The sequence below is a fragment of the Ornithorhynchus anatinus genome, chromosome 13, assembly GCF_004115215.2.
Source record: "Ornithorhynchus anatinus isolate Pmale09 chromosome 13, mOrnAna1.pri.v4, whole genome shotgun sequence".
NCBI lineage: Eukaryota > Metazoa > Chordata > Mammalia > Monotremata > Ornithorhynchidae > Ornithorhynchus > Ornithorhynchus anatinus.
In genome coordinates, this window is record NC_041740.1 from 40,399,773 (window position 1) to 40,418,955 (window position 19,183).

General features: G+C 57.5%; 2 protein-coding genes across 2 annotated transcripts; one reads left to right on the forward strand and one right to left on the reverse strand.

Moving 5' to 3' along the window:
• Window positions 1–3,847: 3,847 nt before the first annotated feature.
• On the forward strand, window positions 3,848–13,901 carry EIF4A3 (eukaryotic translation initiation factor 4A3). The gene is made up of 12 exons (XM_029078337.2): window positions 3,848–4,133; window positions 8,281–8,353; window positions 9,669–9,735; window positions 10,370–10,432; window positions 11,196–11,328; window positions 11,488–11,568; window positions 12,055–12,196; window positions 12,535–12,673; window positions 13,011–13,126; window positions 13,260–13,367; window positions 13,482–13,609; window positions 13,710–13,901. Exons 1-12 carry the CDS (start codon window positions 3,863–3,865, stop codon window positions 13,724–13,726), a joined length of 1,338 nt encoding a protein of 445 aa, XP_028934170.1. The 5' UTR covers window positions 3,848–3,862; the 3' UTR covers window positions 13,727–13,901.
• A 3,931-nt stretch (window positions 13,902–17,832) lies between these two features.
• CHST14 (carbohydrate sulfotransferase 14) lies at window positions 17,833–18,945 on the reverse strand (the record flags this gene model as incomplete). The annotated part of the gene is made up of 1 exon (XM_029077320.1): window positions 17,833–18,945. A coding segment is annotated over one exon (1,023 nt), but the record flags the coding sequence as incomplete, so codon positions are not given.
• Between the last annotated feature and the right edge of the window lie 238 nt (window positions 18,946–19,183).

Sequence of the window (19,183 nt, forward strand, 5' to 3'; positions counted from 1 at the left end):
AGCCACATCCCCTCACCCCTAGCAACATGCCCCATGGGCCTTAACTAGGAGGTGCAAGGCTGAGGTGGTTAACAAGACATTGGTCCCAAACCAGTAAGAAGCAGCACGGCCTAGTGGATAGAGCACGGGCCTGGGAGCAAGAAGGACCTGGGTTCTCATCCCGGCTCTGCCGCTTGTCTGTTGTGGGACCACAAGTCACTTCACTTCTCTGGGCCTCAGTTACCTCAAAATGGGGATTGAGACGGTGAGCCCCTTGTGAGACATGGACTGTGCCAACTTGAATATGCCAGCGCTTAGTACAGTGCCTGGCAAAGAGTAAGCACTTAAATACCATAAAAAACAAAAAAAAACCTCTGGGCCAGCAAGGCTCAGCTCTGTCCAGCCCAGCAGGCGGGGAGAGGGGAATGTATTACTACTCCCAACTAAGGGAGGAGAGCAAAGCCCTGATGAGTGTTTGCTGGGCCGGGGGAGAGGCCAGTGCAGCTGTTCACCGGGCCCTTTCTAGGGCAAGGGATGGCTCTCAAGTAGCCGGAGTCATCCGAGCACCTGGGCCCCCGCGAGCCTCGAAGGAGGCCAGACCTGCCGTGGAGCAAACAAAAGAAACATCTGGAGATGGAGCAGAGCCCCGCCAGCTCCCCTCCTTCATCTGCCCCTGCTCTTCCTCCCCCCAGCCCTTCGACCTTCCGTCTCCCTCAAGGCCACCGAAGGGCCTGCAGCTGGTCAGTTCCAGAATGCTGCTTTGGACTCCATCACGGCTCGCTCGCTCCCGAGCCCCACAGCTCCCTGTCCGGGCAACGAGAAGCTCCAGTAGGCAACAGCTACGGCCAGGCTTCAGGCGGGAGGGAGGGGGTGGGAGGGAAAGGTCTGTCCTGAGCAGAATCAGGCGGTTCCTCACTGTGCAAAGCGCTCTACTGGCTGCTTCGGTGCATAAAGTCAAGGGAGAAACCTGGTCCTTGTTCTTGAAGGGTCTATCATCAGTCAGTCAATCGTATTTATTGAGCACTTGCTGTGTGCAAAACGCTATACTAAGCACTTGGGAGAGTGCAATATAACAGTGTAACAGATACACTCCCTGTCCATAATGAGCTTACAGTCTAGAGGGGAGACAGTCATTAATACGAATAAATAATATACACAGATATGTATATAAGTGCTGGGGGGCTGGGGTGGGGAAGGAATAAAGGGAGCAAGTCAGGGTGACGCAGAAGGGAGTGGGAGAAGAGGATAGGAGGGCTTAGGGAAGTCCTCTTGGAGGAGGTGGGCCTTCAATAAGGCTTTGAAGGAGGGGAGAGATATTGTGCCTGGCACATAGTAAGTTTAACAACGAAATACCACAATTATTATTATGTGCTCAATAAATACAATTGATCTCTTGACTGATTAAGGACTTGGGTTCTGTTCATTCTCTCCCCAACTTGGTGTGTGATCCTGAGCTCATCCCAAGCCCTCTCATTTTCCATACCTGGTCAGCCAGTGAGATGCGATGCCCGCGGCGTTGGTGATGCCCACAGAGTTGGCCCTGGAGACTGCCCGATTTTCATCTGGCCCCTGCAAGGGGGATATGTCCCCGGCAGAGAGCGGCTCCTGACAGCTAAGTGGAGGCCTTTCCCTGCTCTCCTCCTTCCTCCAACCAGACACAAACAAGCTGTATTTAAATGCTAAAAATAGACCAGGCCATTTTCAGGAGGGTGATCAGCACCAGCCGGAATGCAGATGCAACTCTTCCAACCCACCCAGAGCAGGTAGGCCAGGGCCAGGGTGGTCAAGAGCGGAGTGGTCAGCCAGGTCCAGGGTGATATCGTGGCTAGAACCCGGGCCTGGGAGTCAGAAGGACCTGGGTTCTAATCCCCACTCTGCCCCTTGTCTGCTATGTGACCTTGGACCAGTCACTTCGCTTCTTTGGGCTTCACTTTCCTCATCTGTAAAATGGGGATTAAGACGGTAAGGCCCATGTGGGACAGGGACTGTGACCAACCTGATTAGTTTATATCTGCCCTGGCTCTTAGAACAGTGCTGGAGACATAGTAAGTGCGTAACAAATACCATTATTATTATTAGATTGACACCATTGATTGGTTGTCCTGGGCGAGCACCAGCCACAGTCAGCAGAGGGTCAGAGCAGAGAGGGACGGACCTCAGAGGGTGGAGGCCAGAAATGAGCAGTCGGGTCCTGTCAGTCAACCAATCGATGGCACTTGTTGAATGCTTACGATGTGCAGAGCGCTCACTAAATACCATATAAATACCATAAATGAATAACGTGGCTAGAACCCGGGCCAGGGAGGCAGAAAGTCATGGGTTCTAATCCCTAGGTTCTGGCTTCGGTGTGGGGGTGGAAGATGCAGTGAGCCTGGTCCCTCCTGCCAGGCTCGCCTGCCCGGGATGTTGCCATGGCGCTGCCGATGTTTTCATCATTTGCTCGCTAATGAGCCGGGAGGATGCGGCCGCGGCCCCGTCCCAGCTTCTGCCAAGTGAGGCGAGGCTCCTCCCAAGCCGGGCGAAGGATGGGAAACCCCGGGGGATACCAACCGCAAACGGGAGCAGCGAGTCCCGATCGATCCATCCATCGGTGGTATTTATTGAGTGCTTATTATGTGCAGCACACTGTACTATGCCCTTAGGAGAGTACGATATAGCAATTAGCCCATTGATAGTCTAGAGGAGGAAACGGACGTTAATATAAGTAATTTATAATACATATTTTAAAGATACGTAGGTAAGTGCTGTGGGGTTGAGAGTGGGAGAATATCAAATGCTCTAAGGTCACAGATCCAAATGCACAGAGGAAAAAGAAGGGAGAGGGAGCCAGGAAAGGGGCTTAATCAGGGAAGACCTCCTGGAAGAGATGAAACCGCACTGGGTTTCTAGCTCTGCCATTCCTGGGCTGATCCTTGCCTTCTCTTGCCTCTGCAGGAGAGACGGAGATGGAGGCTGCTGGGTTCACCCATCCTCCTCCTTACCCCAGCCTCAGTCTCCCCACCCGAGAACGGGGCCGAGCATCTGAAGGGATGTCTGGGAGCCCCAGCACCTGGGTTCTAATCCCGGCTCCGACACGTGTCTGCTGTGTGACCTTGGGCAACTCACTTTACTTCTCTGGGCCTCAGTTACCTCATCTGGAAAATGGGGATTAAGAGTCACCCAGCTGCCAAGTGGCGGAGTCGGCATTAGAACCCAGGACCTCTGACTCCCCAGCCCGGGCTCTTTCCACTGAGCCACGCTGCTTCTCTTATATCTTGTATATATACCTTGTATCCCCCACCCCAGCGCTTAGCACAGTGCTTCGCACATAGCAAGCAGTTAATAATAATAATGTTGGTATTTGTTAAGCGCTTACTAGGTGCCGAGCACTGTTCTAAGCGCTGGGGTAGACACAGGGGAGACAGGTGGTCCCACGTGGGGCTCACGGTCTTAATCCCCATTTTACAGATGAGGTCACTGAGGCACCGAGAAGTGAAGTGACTTGCCCAAAGTCACACAGCTGACAAGTGGCCGAGCCGGGATTCGAACCCATGACCTCTGACTCCAAAGCCCGGGCTCTTTCCACTGAGCCGAAATACCAATTTTATTATTATTATATTATTGTTATAATAATTAATATCACAACGATATAATATTATAATTAACAATATAATAACAATAATAATAATGATGATGATAATAATAATAACAAAAGAAAGAACGGTTGCAGTACTGCCCGTGGCAAGGAGCCTTTAGCCCCGCCCCAACCGCCTCACCCCCGTCACGTGACGCAGGAAAAGCCGCCCCCATCACGTGACGAGGGCGAAGCCGCGCTCCCCGACCCCGTCACGTGACGAGGGTGTCACCCCCCCCCCGCTTCGCCTACGTACGTTTCCTGCGACGCATGCGCCCTTCCGTCGGTTCTTGCCGGAGCGTCCGCGTCGAGGCCCGCTCCCTCTCGGCGCTCCTCTCTCTCCGCGCCCTTTCGCCTCCCATCCCGGGCAGCATGGCCGCCCCGGGGGCGATGACCACGTCGGGATCGGCGCGGAAGCGGCTGCTGAAGGAGGAGGACATGACCAAAGTGGAGTTCGAGACCAGCGAGGAGGTGGACGTGACCCCCACCTTCGACACCATGGGGCTGCGCGAGGACCTGCTGCGCGGCATTTACGCTTACGGTCGGTGGCGCGCGGGGGGGGGGGGAGGGGCTGCGGGCCGCGGAGCACTCTGGGAGCCGGGCGCGCGCGCGCGGGAACTGGGACGCGTGCGCGCGGCGGCCCCAGGGGGACCGGGGGCGCGCGCGAGAGAGAGAGCGCGCGCCGGCCGCCCGATTCTTCTAATAATAATAATGATGGTGCTTGTTAAGCGCCTACTAGGTGCAGAGCACTGTTCTAAGCGCTGGAGGTACAAGGTGAGCAAGTTGTAATAATAATAATAATGTTGGCATTTGTTAAGCGCTTACTAGGTGCCGAGCACTGTTCTAAGCGCTGGGGGAGACACAGGGGAATCAGGTGGTCCCACGTGGGGCTCCCCGTCTTCATCCCCATTTGACAGATGAGGGAACTGAGGCACAGAGAAGTGAAGTGACTCGCCCACAGTCACCCAGCTGACACGTGGCGGAGCTGGGATTTGAACTCATGACCTCTGACTCCAAAGCCTGGGCTCTTTCCACTGAGCCACGCTGCTTCTCACGCTGCCTTCCCCAGTTGTCCCACGTGGGGCTCACAGCTTTAATCCCCATTTGATGATGATAATGTTGGTATTTGTTAAGCGCTTACTAGGTGCAGAGCACTGTTCTAAGCGCTGGGGGAGATCCAGGGTCATCAGGTGGTCTCACGGGAGGCCCACAGTCTTCATCCCCATTTTACAGAGGAGGGAACTGAGGCCCAGTGAAGTGACTCGCCCACAGTCACCCAGCTGACAAGTGGAGGAGCTGGGATTCGAACCCTTGACCCCTAGGCTCCCAAGCCCGGGCGCTTTGCACTGAGCCACGCTGCTTCTCCCCATCTGACCCCTCATCTGTAAAATGGGGATGAAGACTGTGAGCCCCACGTGGGACAACCTGATTCCCCTGTGTCTCCCCCAGTGCTTAGAGCAGTGCTCTGCACATAGTAAGCGCTTCACAAATACCAACATTATTATTTGACAGATAAGGCCACTGAGGCACAGAGAAGTTAAGTGACTTGCCCAAGGTCATACAGCTGACTAGTGGCGGAGCCGGGATTCGAACCCATGCCCTCTGGCTCCCAAGCCCACGGTCTTTCCACTGAGCCATGCTGCTTCTCTATGGATTTTGTTAAGCACTTACTATGTGCAAAGCACTGTTCTAAGCGCTGGGAGGATAGAAGGTCATCAGGTGGTCCCACGTGGGGCTCCCAGTCTTCATCCCCATTTGACAGATGAGGGGACTGAGGCCCAGAGAAGCAAAGGGACATGCCCCAGGTCGTCATTGTGTTCATTAAGCGCTTACTATGTACCAGGCACTGTACTGAGCGCTGGGGTGGATACAGAGAAATTGGGTTGGACACAGTCCTTGTCCCCCATGGGGCTCACGGTCTTAATCCCCCATTGTACAGATGAGGGGACTGAGGTCCAGAGAAGCGAAGTGAGTTGCCCCAGGTCGTTTTTATGGAGTTCATTAAGCGCTTGCTATGTACTAGGCATTGTACTAAGTGCTGGAAGGGGTATACATACAAATCGGGTTGGACACAGTCCCTGCCCGCCCCTGCGTGGGGCTCACGATTTTAATCCCCATTGTACAGATGAGGGAACTGAGGCCCAGAGAAGCAAAGCGACTTGCCCCAGGTCACTATTATAGTGCTCGTTAAGCACTTACTATGTACCAGGCACTGTAATATTGGTATTTGTTAAGCACTTACTATGTGCAGAGCACTGTTTTAAGCGCTGGGGGAGACACAGGGGAATCAGGTTGTCCCACATGGGGCTCACAGTCTTAATCCCCATTTGACAGATGAGGGAACTGAGGCACAGAGAAGTGAAGTGACTGCCCACAGTCACACAGCTGACAAGTGGCAGAGCTGGGATTCGAACTCATGACCTCTGACTCCCAAGCCCGGGCTCTTTCCACTGAGCCACGCTGCTTCTCTAAGCAGCTTCTAACGCTGCTTCTCTGCTTCTCTTCTCACTGTAGTAAGCGCTGGGGTGGATCCAGAGAAATCGGGTTGGACACAGTCCCTGTCCTCATTTGGGGTTCACGGCCTTAATCCCCCATTGTAAAGACTCATTCAGTCGTATTTGAGCACTTACTGTGTGCAGAGCACTGTACTAAGCGCTTGGAATATGCAATTCTGCAACAGATAGAGACCATCCCTGCCAACAACGAGCTCACAGTCTAAAAGATGAGGGAGCTGAGGGAAAGAGAAGTGAAGTGACATGCCCAAGGTCACCGAGCAGGCAAGTGGCAGATCTGGGATTAGAACCCAGGTCCTTCTGACTGCCAGGCCCAGGCTCTAACCACTAGGCACACCGCTTAAGGACGGTTGGGGCACTTGTTCCTGCAGGGAATATGTTTATTGTTCTGTTGGACTCTCCCAAGCGATTACTACAGTGTTCTGCACACAGTAAGCGCTCAATAAATACCATTGAAGGATTGAATGAACACCGTTGAGGGCCTCCCCACCTCCCCAGCGAACTAACGATTGCAGAACTGTATGTTAGTGCTGGGGAAAGCAAATCAGTAACAAGACACACATTCTGTGCCCATATTCATTCATTCAGTTATATTTATTGAGTGCTTATACTCTAAAGGGAGAGACGGGGGGGAAAAAATAATTTTCAAGAAGAAGCAGGGGGAAAATGGCACATAGGCGAGTAAGTACTTAAATACTAGGGAGTGAATATGTACCCAGGTTTTAATTCCGTTGTGTAGCTGCAGTCTTGTGGTCCCTGGGAGGGGGTCTGCAGGGCCAGAGAATGCCATCCAGGTAGGCAGGGGGCTCTAGTGGATAGACCGTGGGCCTGGGGAAGGAGCTGGGTTCAAATCCTGCCTCTACCTCTTGGCTACTGTGTGCCTTGGGGCAAGTCACTTAACTTCTCTGTGCCTCAGTTACCTCATCGGTAAATTGAGGATTAAGGCTGTAAGCCTCCCGTGGGACATGGACTGTGTCCGACCTGATGGTCTGGTATATACCCCAGCGTTTAGTACAGTGCCTGGCACATAGCAAGTGCTTAACAAATACCATTATTAATTATTATCATTAGACCACACAGCTTTGGGGGGAGAAAAGAAATCAATGGCCTGGGACTCAGAAACAAATAGTATCCAAGCAATCCATGTTTTAGTTCCGAGAGATCTATTTCTCACCTTATCGCTGAAATTGTAAAGTCGCTGGGTCTTCAGATGCTGTCGAGTCTTTTCCGACCCATAGCGGCTCCATGGACGCACCCTCTTTAGAACGTCCCGCTTCTGTCATTAAAAAAATGATATTTACTAAGCAAAGTGCCAAACCACTGTGCTAAGCACTGGGGTAGATACAAGATAACAGTCTAAGAGGGAGGGAGAGCAGGTCACGGAACCCCATTTTACAGAGGAGGAAACTGAGACCCAGGGAGGTTCAGTGCTCAAGGCCACCCACCAGACTGATGCAGGACTAAGACTAGAACCCAGGTCTCCTAATTCATAAAAGCCTTCCACTAAACCACGCTGTCCCCTCGCCATGTTGGAGCTCAGTCTTTCTTCATGTTGAAGAGCATTTAAGTGCTTATAAGGTGCTAAAGCACTGTGCTAGGCACTAAAGACACCGTAGAAGTTAATAATGTTGGTATTTGTTAAGCGCTTACTATGTGCAGAGCACTGTTCTAAGCGCTGGGGTATACAAGGTAATCAGGTTGTCCCACATGAGGCTCACAATCTTCATCCCCATTTTGCAGATGAGGTAACTGAGGCACAGAGAAGTTAAGTGACTTGGCCACAGCCACACAGCTGACAAGTGGCAGAGCTGGGACTTTGCTGTAAAAAGTCGAATGGCAGCTTTGTGCTTGGAGGCGTCTTTGACAACAGAGAGACTGGGGTGGGAATCCCTGACCCCTGGAGGGTCATTCATTCAGTAGTATTTACTGAGCACTTACTATGTGCAGAGCACTGTACTAAGCGCTCGGAATGGACATTTTGGGGGTCTGGGGTGGGGGTGGTGGGCTAGAAGTGGGGGCCGTGTTTCCTGGAGATCTAGGAGCCCAAAGCATTCAAACACCTGTTAAAAGTTGAAATGAATCAGTCATGTTGCCCCGTCTTAGATTCCCAGGGTTGTTCCCCTGAAGGAAAGCATCATGTGAGGTGGGAAACTTACCTCAAGCCCTCCTTTGCAGGTTTCGAGAAACCTTCGGCCATCCAACAGCGAGCTATCAAACAGATAATTAAAGGAAGAGACGTCATCGCCCAGTAAGTACCGGCGGAGGGAGTGAGAAACGCGTTTTAACGAAGATGTGGGTGCCTGGAGATTTGGGGGTCCTCAGGACCAGCTCTCGGGTTCGGTCCTGTCTGGGCATCGCTGCCACGACGTGCTCTGCGGTTCTCGGGGGACTTGATTTTAGCTGGGCGGGTCCGAGAAAGCGAGCCGAGGGTGGGCCTGATTCCTTTGAAAAGGGTGGTTTTGGTTCGCTTAAGATGGATGTGCCCACTTCGCCGTTACTTTTGTGCCCACAACTTCCTCCTGCCGAAGCACTCCAGGTTTGGGTTTTTCCTCCGAAGCCAGCTCCCCGTCACCTGGGCTTGGCAGAGTTTTCCAAACGAGGTGTTTTCCAAGCTGTTCTCATGTCCCTCCCGTCTTTCGGTGTGAGCTTTCTCTCTCCTCTCCACCTCCGCGGTTTATCTCCCCCTCTCAGTTTCCTCCTGAGGCTGCTGTTTCCCCCTCTCGGCCATTCCATCTCCCCCACCTCGCCGGTCCCTCCCTTATATCTGTTTAAGCTCCCCCTTCTTTCCTTATTAGAGAAGCAGCGTGGCCGAATGGAAAGAGATCGGTCCTGGAAGTCAGAAGGACCCGGGTTCTAATCCCGGCTCTCTGCCAATTGTCTGCTGAGTGACTTTGGGCCAGTCATTTCTCTTCTTTGTGCCTCACTTATCTGTACAATGGGGATTAAGCTTGAGCCCCAGGTAGAACAGGGACTCTGTCCAACCTGATGTGCTTATATTTACCCCAGCACTTACTACAGTGCCTGGCACATAGTAAGCGTTGAACAAATACCACAATTATTATTATTGTTACTATTCCTGACTCCCTCCTGACGTCCCTTTTCCTGCTCTGGTTCCTTTCTTCGACTGTCTTCCCTTCCCACCATCGTACAGAGCTTTGCACATAGTAAGTGCTCAATAAATATGAATGAATCAGCTGCCTCCACCTGGGCCCACCTACACTTCATCCCCCTCTTCCTGCCTCAGCACCTTTTCCCCGCTAGGCCCTCTTCTCTTCTCTCCCCGGCCGCCCCTTTTTTTGAGCTCTCCTCTCAGCCTCCGCATACCCTTCCTTCCAGCGCCAGCATCTCAGCCCAGCGTTAGCACCAGGATGAGGTCCAGGGGTCTCGGGGTGGGGGGCGTTGGTCCTTTCCCAGGAACTTTGTTCTTCAGAGTCTTGAAACCCCCAAAGCCAACAGGGAACGGGCAGCCTTCGGCATTTCGGGTCCTCGGATTTGTAAATGCGGGATGTCCTGCCGGTTGGGGAGCTTGCAGGGGTTGCTTAGGGTTGTTCTTCATTTTGCAGATCTCAGTCTGGTACCGGTAAGACCGCCACCTTCAGCATTTCCGTTCTCCAGTGCTTGGATATTCAGGTAAAAATGAACCAGGCCAAAATGCACTTCAGACCCGCTTCCGGAGCCAGACGAGGCTGCTTGCTCCTGTTTCTCGGACAGTAGCGCTTGTCGATCTGTAAGCTCAGAGTCAAAACCCTCCTAGTTTTAAAGTCAGAGAAGCCTGTCGGTCCGATCTTACGAAGAGGCTGCCTTTTGCTGGCAATCGGGCGGTTGGTCATTGGATTAAATAATGAGAAAGGGACAGTCTGAGACACCCACCTGAATTCTGTTCTTCCCTCCCAATCAATCAGTGGTATTATTTATTGAACACTTACTTTGCGCAGAGCACTTTTCGTAGAGTACAGTACAACAGAGTTGGTAGACACGTTCCCTGCCCACAACGAACTTTCGGTTAGAAGTGGAGACAGACGTTAATATAATTATGCACCTACCTGTAATTTATTTAATGTCTCTCTCCCCCTCTAGACTGTAAGCTTGTTGGGGGCAGGGAATATCTCTGTTGTTTTGCTGCTTTTGCTCTCCCAAGTGCTTAGTACAGTGCTCTGCACACGGCAAGCGCTCAATATAGACGATTGATTAATTAGTGAATAAGTGGCGGACCTGAATATAAGTACCGAGTGTGATGCATCTCATCTGTCCCCCGTGTCATCAGGTGCGGGAAACGCAGGCGCTGATCTTGGCTCCCACCAGGGAGTTGGCCGTCCAGATTCAGAAGGTGAGGACCGGGGTGGAGGCGGAGGGGGCGGGCGTGGGGGGCGGAGGGGTCAGTGCAGGGCTCTTGTGGTGGAAAAACAATTGCGTTTTTCACTCTTACCTCTCAGTCCTCCCGCTTGATCCCGTTGATGCTCGGTATTTTTCCTAGAGCCTGCATTGGGTAGGTGAGGGAAGAGACAGCAGATTGGCCCTGCTGCCTGTCAGTGGCCCCGATGAGAAACAGCGTGGCCTAATGGATAGAGCATGGGCCCGGGAGACAGAAAGACCTGGGTTCTAATCCCAGCTCCGCCACTTGGCGAGTCACTTCACTTCTCCGGGCCTCAGTTACCTCCTCTGTAAAATGGGGATTGAGACTGGGACAGGGACTTGTGTCCAGCCCGATTTTCTTGTATCCACTGCAGCACATAGTACGGTACCTGGCACATAGTAAGCACATAAGTAGCACAGTTACTACTATTAATAACTGGCATATAGATTAGGGCTGGTACCCAATGAAGATGCACCTAGTATGGAAGGTTTTGAAAGAACAATCCGCGTCGGGATATGTATTTTCGCCCACTGGAATGAAGTTGGATGAAAACGAGGAGGGGCTGGTTCACTCTGTGGGCCCCTCTGAGACTCTGCAGCTAAGGATTCTTTGGGTTCGAGGGTCCGACCTCTTCCGGAAGCGGAAGAGCAGCAGTCTGGAGCAGTCTTGAGTTCACGAGCCGAAAGGGCGGGGGTGGCGGAGCCACCACGACGTGATGTGGTCTCTCTCGGCCCAGGGTCTCCTCGCTCTCGGCGACTACATGAACGTCCAGTGTCACGCCTGCATCGGTGGAACGAACGTCGGCGAAGACATCCGGAAACTGGACTACGGGCAGCACGTGGTGGCCGGCACACCCGGCCGCGTGTTCGGTGAGCGCTTCCGAGGGCCGCCCCTTCCCTCCCTCTGCCCCGTCCCGAGTCGAGTCCCCCCCTCCCCCCCCCGTTCTACCTGGGGGTTAGAGCGGCGCTCTCCGCAGAGCCGGGGGGACCCGGGCCCCCTCTCATAGCGACTCGAAACTAATTTTCCAGACATGATCCGCCGCCGAAGCCTGAGGACGCGGGCCATCAAGATGCTGGTTCTGGACGAGGCAGATGAGATGCTCAACAAAGGTAGCGGGCCGGGCGATCCGAGCGCCTTCGGGGGGCCGGCGGGCCAGCCGCTGCTCCGTCCACACCGCTCGCCGTCAGGAGCAACTTGCGGCTCTCTTGCTGGGCGAAAAATTCTCACTTGGGCCGTTTAGGAAACGGGAGCGGGCAGCTTGCGTTTGGGTCCATCGGCCGTGTTTATTGAGCACTTGCCCGTGCAGGGCATCGAACTAAGAGTTTCGGCAAGTAAGATACAACGATAAACAGATACATTCCCTGCCCACAGCCAGCGTACAGTGTAGAGGAGGGTCGAAACCTCTTTGTGCTGGCGGTAGCATTAGTGCTATTTACTGAGCACCCGAGTATCTGATATAGCGCACTGCACCAAGGAAGCACTGCTGCGGTGCCAGATTCTGGATTAAGCATCGGGGAGAATGGAAGAGAAGCATGAAACGCATTCGCCGTCCACATGGTGCTTCCACTCGTGATACGGCTCACCTTGGCTTCCAGGTTTCAAAGAACAGATTTACGACGTCTACCGGTATCTGCCGCCGGCCACGCAGGTGGTGCTGATCAGCGCCACGCTGCCCCACGAGATCCTGGAAATGACCAACAAGTTCATGACGGACCCCATCCGCATCCTGGTGAAACGGTGAGAGCGTCCCGCCCCACCCCGCCGGGCCCTGGCTTCCCAGACTCCCAAGCCCAGTGCCCACCCCCCGTCCACAGCAGGCACCGGGGCACCCGATACCAAGAGGTCCCGGGGTTTCCCATCGGAAGGGGAGGCCTCAAGGGGGGCATTTCAGGTGGGATTTCCAGCTGCTGTGGGGTCTCCGGAATGGCCGGGCCCGACGGGGGCATTTGGGCTTGGCTGCCTGTCAGGAGAGAGTGACCCTGAAGTGGCCCTGCTCCCTCCCCACAGGATGGAGGGAGAGCTGCTGGGAAACTCGCGGTGGTCAACAAGGGGGATTCCTTGTGCTTCCTTTCCAGCGATGAGTTGACCCTGGAAGGAATCAAACAGTTCTTTGTTGCCGTGGAAAGGGAGGAGTGGAAGTTCGACACCCTGTGTGACCTCTACGACACGCTGACCATCACCCAAGCCGTCATCTTTTGCAACACCAAGCGGAAGGTAGGGGTCACGTGCCGCATTGGGAGGCAGCTAGCGTCACAAAGGCACTTTCTAGCCAGCATTTATAAACACTCGTTTTGTCGTAAAGGGCCTAGCTGTGGGCCGTTGTGAAGGGCGGTCTCGTGCCCAGAAAGAATAGGTCCAGCATCTCCCCGACCGTGGACGTCTGGGGGCGGCTCCGGGGCTGCTGACCTGTTGCTAGGGGTAGAAACAGACTCTGCCGGGGACCCTCGTCTCCGCGAGGCCCAGGCACGGAGGTCGGGCGTGGTTCCTCCGCGGGCATCCCTGCCCAGGGCCCACGAGGGTAACCTTGGCTCCGCCACTGGGGTGCCTCCAGGTGGACTGGCTGACAGAGAAGATGAGAGAAGCCAATTTCACGGTGGCGTCCATGCACGGAGACATGCCCCAGAAGGAGCGCGAGTCCATCATGAAGGAGTTCCGCTCGGGCGCCAGGTAAGCCGCCCCCTCCCTGCCCCCGTAGATTTCCTTCCCGAACTCTCATCCCCTGCCGCCTCTCTAGCTCATTCCAGTTTACCGCGCGACGCCTTAGCCGGAGGGCTGAGTCAAACACAAGATCTCCTTGCAGCCGGGTCCTCATCTCCACCGACGTCTGGGCGAGAGGGCTGGACGTTCCCCAGGTCTCCCTCATCATTAATTACGACTTGCCCAACAACAGAGAACTGTACATCCACAGGTACGGAGAGGGGGTAGGGGAGGGGTGAGATGGGAGGGTGGAAGAAAGGAGGCACCCCCCCGGCTCCGGCCACGACACCATCCCCACCCGGGATGACCCGTTGGCTCCTCTAAGGATCGGACGCTCGGGCCGCTACGGGAGGAAAGGCGTGGCCATCAACTTTGTGAAGAACGACGACATCCGGATCCTGCGTGACATTGAGCAGTACTACTCCACGCAGATTGACGAGATGCCCATGAACGGTCAGTGCCGGGGGCTCGGCCGGGTGGGGACGACGCACCGTGGTAGCCTCTGCCGAGCTCGCCGGCCCTAAAACCACCTCCCTCCCGTTTTCCCATCTAGTTGCCGACCTCATCTGAAGAGCCACCCCAGAAGACGGATCCGGCGCAGGGGAAGTTTGTCTTGCTTTGCACCCCTGGACGACGATCCGAAGACCTCCGCCTCCCCGTTCCCCGCCCCCCATCCCAACCAGTCTGCCTGTAAATACGCATCCCAGTTTACACTTTTCAATTAAATTGGGAACTTTTCCCTGGACTCTGGCTGTCGCTTCCTGGGCTGCCCGGCTGCTTCCACAGAAGAGGCCGGCACCTGGGCCTTGAATAATAACGATAATAACTATGGGACTCATTAAGCTCTTACTAAGTACCAAGCACTGTTCTAAGCACTGGGGTAGATACAAGTTAATCAGGTCGGACACAGTCCCTGTCCCACTTGGGGCTCACAATCTTAATCCCCGTTTTCCACATGAGATAACTGAGGCCCAGAGAAGTGAAGCGGCTTGCCCTAGGCCACTCAGCAGTCAAGTGGCAGAGCTGGGATTAGAACTCAAGACCTTCACACTCCCAGGCCCGGGCTCTATCCACTACACGTTGCTGCTTCCCCAAGGGGCAGGTCAATGGACGCTGCCAAGGCCCAGGAACCGGGCCTGAGGCTTTATTCCAGCGCTTAGAACAGTGCCCAGCGCTTAGAACAGTGCTCGGCACATAGCGCTTAACAGATACCAACGTGACATTACTTCGAGCGCGGTCACATCCGAGCCGAGTTGGCTCTCCGTTTCGCTCAGCCACACGAGCTGCCGGAGACCCAGAAAGAGGGCCAAAACCCATTTTCTTCCCGGAGTAGCAGGAAAGGAACAGCAATTAAGGTCTCAAAGGAAGGGATCAGCACGTTAGCAGACCAGAAGTGAAAGTAGAGTAAGGTAGACGTGGCACGAGTCCGGAGTGGTGTCCGGGAGTTGATTTTCCCCAGGGAGAAAATGAAGTCTGAGTTTTGGGATCTCAGAGAGCAGAAACCCAATGGTTTCACGGGGCGGGGCCAAAGGCACCAGGTGCGAATCTCTCTGGTGTCCTATGGGGAAATAAACCGTGTCCATCCGGGCCGTGTAACAAATAGCCTTGGGTCTCAGGGTACAGCCGGCCGGAGGGTCCGGCCCTAACTTTGGTCCCGACCAGCTGTCCTGCCACTCCAAAGAGCCCAGTCCCTCTCGGGGCCTTCTTCCGGCCCGTGAGACAGTCACGGACACCCTGAAGGTGACCGGGAACAAGAACCCGGCTCTCTCCCACAGCCCGCAGACCGGGAGTGTCAGCAGAGGTCCGACATTAAGGGAAACTGAGTCCTGGGGCAATCTCTTCCCCAGCCTCATCCTAGCAGTGGAAAGGTTGCCCTAGGCAGCTTCCTCCAACCCCCACTGCCTCCAGGAAACAAGTGTACTTGGGTTTGGTTTGCCTCTGGGTCCCGACGGCATCCTCGAACCCGTAGCTCGTTCGGGGCCCTCTACACGGCGGGTACCCGTGGCCGTGGGCTCGGAGGGTCTGGTTTTCCGCAGGTGACAATAGGATCGGTGACGGTGGGGCTAGGTAAAGGCCTACCTTGAGCCAAGTTGGGCCGGGAAAGCATCTGGGGATGGGAATTCCATCTCCCTGCCGCTCCAGGGACTCGGTCTTAAACTTAAAAAGGGGCGAAAGGAGATGAAACATTAAAAACGCTAAAACAAAGGCACTCACCAAGTTCAAAAAGCAGTAGACTACAGAGGCTGGAAGAGCAGAAGTTTAGGTTCCTCACAGCTCAGAGTTCAACGGGCCTCCCTGGAGCCACACTGTCTAGCACAGCCGTTCCAATAATTGTGTTTTGTGGGGCCCTCGGGCCGCAGCTGCTTGTGTCCTTCCTGCCTGGATGGAACGAGGCAGGACGGGATTAAAACCCCAGGAAACATTAAGGAGCACGGCGGTCTGGAGGGTGGGGGGGTGCGGAGCGTGTGTGACCAGGAGTTGGGAGTATTTGTGGAAGTGGGTTGCGTGTTCCAGGGGAACCTTAGGGGAAACGAAGAAGCCGTGGGCACCCACGGGTGAAGGCGGCTGCCCGCCTGGTTCAGAGGGCAGAGGGGCTCTATTTGCTCCAGCAAGAGGGCAGAGGGGGGGACCGGCAGGGGCCCCGAATGAGGGCCAATTGTGCTTCCTTTGTGCCTGGAGCAACTTGGGGGTCAGCTGGGCTGTGTGATGAGCTCTCGGGCCTCAGCTCCTTCCCTATTAGCGGAGGGCCAGGGCAAGCGGAGGTCGGAAAGCCCCCCACCTACAGCCCCACTCCACCCCCTGACCCTCACGCCAGCTGTCACCCTCTAGTAAAAATAATAAGAATAAACACTAACTATGTGTCAAGGACTGTTCTAAGCACCGGGGTAGATTCAAGGCAGGCAAGTCGTCCCACGGGCTCACAGTCTACAGATGAGGTGACAGGCACAGAGAAGTCGCTTGCCCAAGGTCACACAGCAGACAAGTAGTGCGAGGGTGGGTTTGGGGTTAAAGTAAACCTTCCCCATAGGGATTCTGCCGGCAGAGCCCCAAGGTGCCCACCTCTCCGTGTACCCCGACACCGGGTTAAGAGGCAGGCCTTCTCCCCTGGGGTTGGGGCAGCCTCCCTCCCTCTTTGCCAACCTGCTGGCCCTCCCGTCACGCGTTAAGGGCCCACGGTCCCATCCTCAGCACCACAGCCGGTCTTGGGGTGGGGTCAGCTCCTGGAAGGGCGAGGCTGGCCTGTTTGCTCAGAAAACTGGGGTTGGGGGGGTCCCCCGATCCCTCCCTGGGGAATGGGGCCAAGCTACCCCGGTCCGACTGGGCACCTCCGAATCGGGGAAGGGGTCGGACCCCACCTCCACGTCGTCGCCCCGGTCACTGTCCCGCGAAGTCCGGACCCCGCCGGCCCACCGAGTTTCCCGTGCCCCCCCAGAGCAGGGAGGGGGGAGTGTTTGGAGCCCAGCCCGGCCCACCGTGGGTCTCCCACCGGGCCGAGCGTCCGAGGGGGCCGAAAGCCCTTCGGCCCCTTGGGCTCCGGGGTGGGCTGGGGGCCGTGTCCCTCCCCTCCCTCGGTGACCGGTCAGCGACCCCGGAATGGGGGTGGAAGAGGAAGAGGAGGGGCGCGGGGAGGTGGAATCAGACCCGCCACGTGCAGCCGTAGAAATTTTATTACAAACGCGATCGCGCCCCCTCCTCCACGCCGCCCCCCGGCCCGCGCACCGCCCCCCAGCCGATCATCCCCCAGCCACAGGACGTTTGGGGCGGCTCGGCCGGGCCTCAGTCTCCCTTCTGGCCGGACGGTCCTGGGGGGCTCGTCTCTGGTCCGGGCCGGGGAGGCGCAGTTTGGGGGGAGGGGGAGCCCCGCGGAGGAAAAGCGGACGAGGGCGGGGACGGGAGGGATCAGAGGGAGGGGAGAGGAAGTGGGAAGTTCGCCTAAGTTGCCCCCCTCTCCAACTCCCTCTTCTCTATCCCTCTTCGACCCAACTCCCTCCTCTCCGACCCACCCCAACCACCCCACCCCCCTCCTCTCCAGCCCCCTGCACCTCAAGGCCCTGCTCTCCAACCCCCTCCCCCGCAAACCCCTCCTCCCAACCCCCTCCCCCCAAGTCCCTCTTCTCCAAACCCTCCATCTCAAGTCCCTCTTCTCCAAACCCTCCGTCCCAAGTCCCTCTTCTCCAACCCCGTCCACCCCGGCCCCCTCCCCCCCAAGTCCCTCCCCCCCAAGTCCCTCTTCTCCAAACCCTCCTCCCCAACCCCCTCCCCCCAAGTCCCTCCTCCCCAACCCCCTCCTCCCCAACCCCCTCCCCCCCAAGTCCCTCTTCTCCAACCCCCTCCCCCCAAGTCCCTCTTCTCCAACCCCCTCCCCCCAAGTCCCTCCTCCCCAAGTCCCTCCCCCCCAACCCCCTCCCCCCCAAGTCCCTCTTCTCCAACCCCGTCCACCCCGGCCCTTCCCCCCCAAGTCCCTCCACCCCAAGTCCCTCTTCTCCAAACCCTCCCCCCCAACCCCCTCCCCCCCAAGTCCCTCTTCTCCAACCCCCTCCCCCCAAGTCCCTCCTCCCCAAGTCCCTCCCCCCCAGTCCCTCTTCTCCAACCCCCTCCCCCCCAAGTCCCTCCCCCCCAACCCCCTCCCCCCCAAGTCCCTCCTCCCTAACCCCCTCCCCCCCAAGTCCCTCCTCTCCGGCCCCCCCCCCCCCCCGCCGCCGAGGGGAGGGTCCGGGCCCCTCCCTCGGGGAGGGGACGCCGGCTTGCCGGTGGCGGTCCGGGGGTCACTGTCGACAGGCCTCCCGGGTGAGGTTGGGCAGCGGGTAGGCGAAGAGGGAGAAGTCGAGGATGTACTTGGGGAGCAGGTCCCGGAGGAGGGCGGGCGGGGCGGCGCAGAGATGGTAGCGGAGGCCGTCGGGCCCGGCGGGCCGGTACCAGGGCTGGCGGGCGGGGAAGCGGACGGCGCGGGGCGCCCCGACCCGCTCCAGCACGGCGTTGGCGTCGGCCTCCAGCCGCTCGTAGGAGCCCACGAAGTCGTAGCGCACGGCGCAGGGCTGGCACAGCTGGTAGACGGGCATCCAGTGCTCGTTCATGCGCTCGGGCTCCTCGTCCACCAGGTAGCGGAGGAACTCGGCGAAGGTGACGTCGTCGCCCGGGGGGTCGGGCCGGGCCCCCGGCCGGTAGCGCCGGACGATCTCGGCCCCGTAGCGGCGCTGGTACTCGCGGACCTCGCCGAACTTGTTGCGGTAGGCCGACAGCAGCCGGTCCAGCGGGTCCCGCACGAAGAGGAACTTGAAGTAGTGGCGCAGGCGGTAGCGGATCTCCCGCGGGGGCAGGTCGGCCAAGAAGACCAGGTCCCGCCGGTGGTCCATCTTCAGCCGGGCGTCCACGCTGTCCAGCGCCCCGGCCAGGACCTTCAGCACCCGCTTCCAGTTGGAGCAGGCCACCTTGGGCACGTAGCAGTAGAGGAAGCGGTGCCGGTCGTCGACCAGGAGGTGTCGGAGCACGGTGCGGCGGGGCCCGGCCGCCAGGTCCCAGGGGCTGCGGGGCATGCCCGGCTGGCCGCACAGGGCCCGCAGGGTCCGGTTGCGGACGTCCTGCCAAACCCCGTGGGCCGGGTCGGCCGGGCCGGCCGAAGGGGGCCCGGCCGGCCGGGGGTGAGGGGCCGGAGGCCGGACCTCGGCCACGATGCCCCGCTCGATCATCAGCAGCAGCCCGCTGGACGCCACGATGACGCCGAACATGAGCATGGAGGGCAGCAGCGGGGGCGGCGCCCCGAGGCCGGGCCGCCGGCGGGACCGGCCGGGGGAGGGCCGCGGGGCCGGACACCGGGCCGCCATGGCCGCCCCCGGGGCCCCCGGGGCGACGGCCGAGCGGGCTGGGGGGGCCGGCCGAGGCGGACGCGGAGGCGGGAGACGGAGGCCGGATATCCCGCGGCCTCCCCGCCCCCGGCCCCGGCGTGACACGGTGCGGGGGGCGGGCCCGGACGGCCCGAGGACGGGGGAGGGGAGGGGAGGGGGAGGCCTCGGAGGAGGAGGGGGGGGC

Bases quoted from the DNA above. Each gene is read 5' to 3' on its own strand.
- EIF4A3 (XM_029078337.2), top strand. From the start codon at position 3,863: ATGCGCCCTTCCGTCGGTTCTTGCCGGAGCGTCCGCGTCGAGGCCCGC. The intron at 10,433-11,195 runs GTGAGGACCGGG...CTCTCGGCCCAG, and splicing joins TGGCCGTCCAGATTCAGAAG to GGTCTCCTCGCTCTCGGCGA. The intron at 12,197-12,534 runs GTGAGAGCGTCC...CTTCCTTTCCAG, and splicing joins ATCCGCATCCTGGTGAAACG to CGATGAGTTGACCCTGGAAG.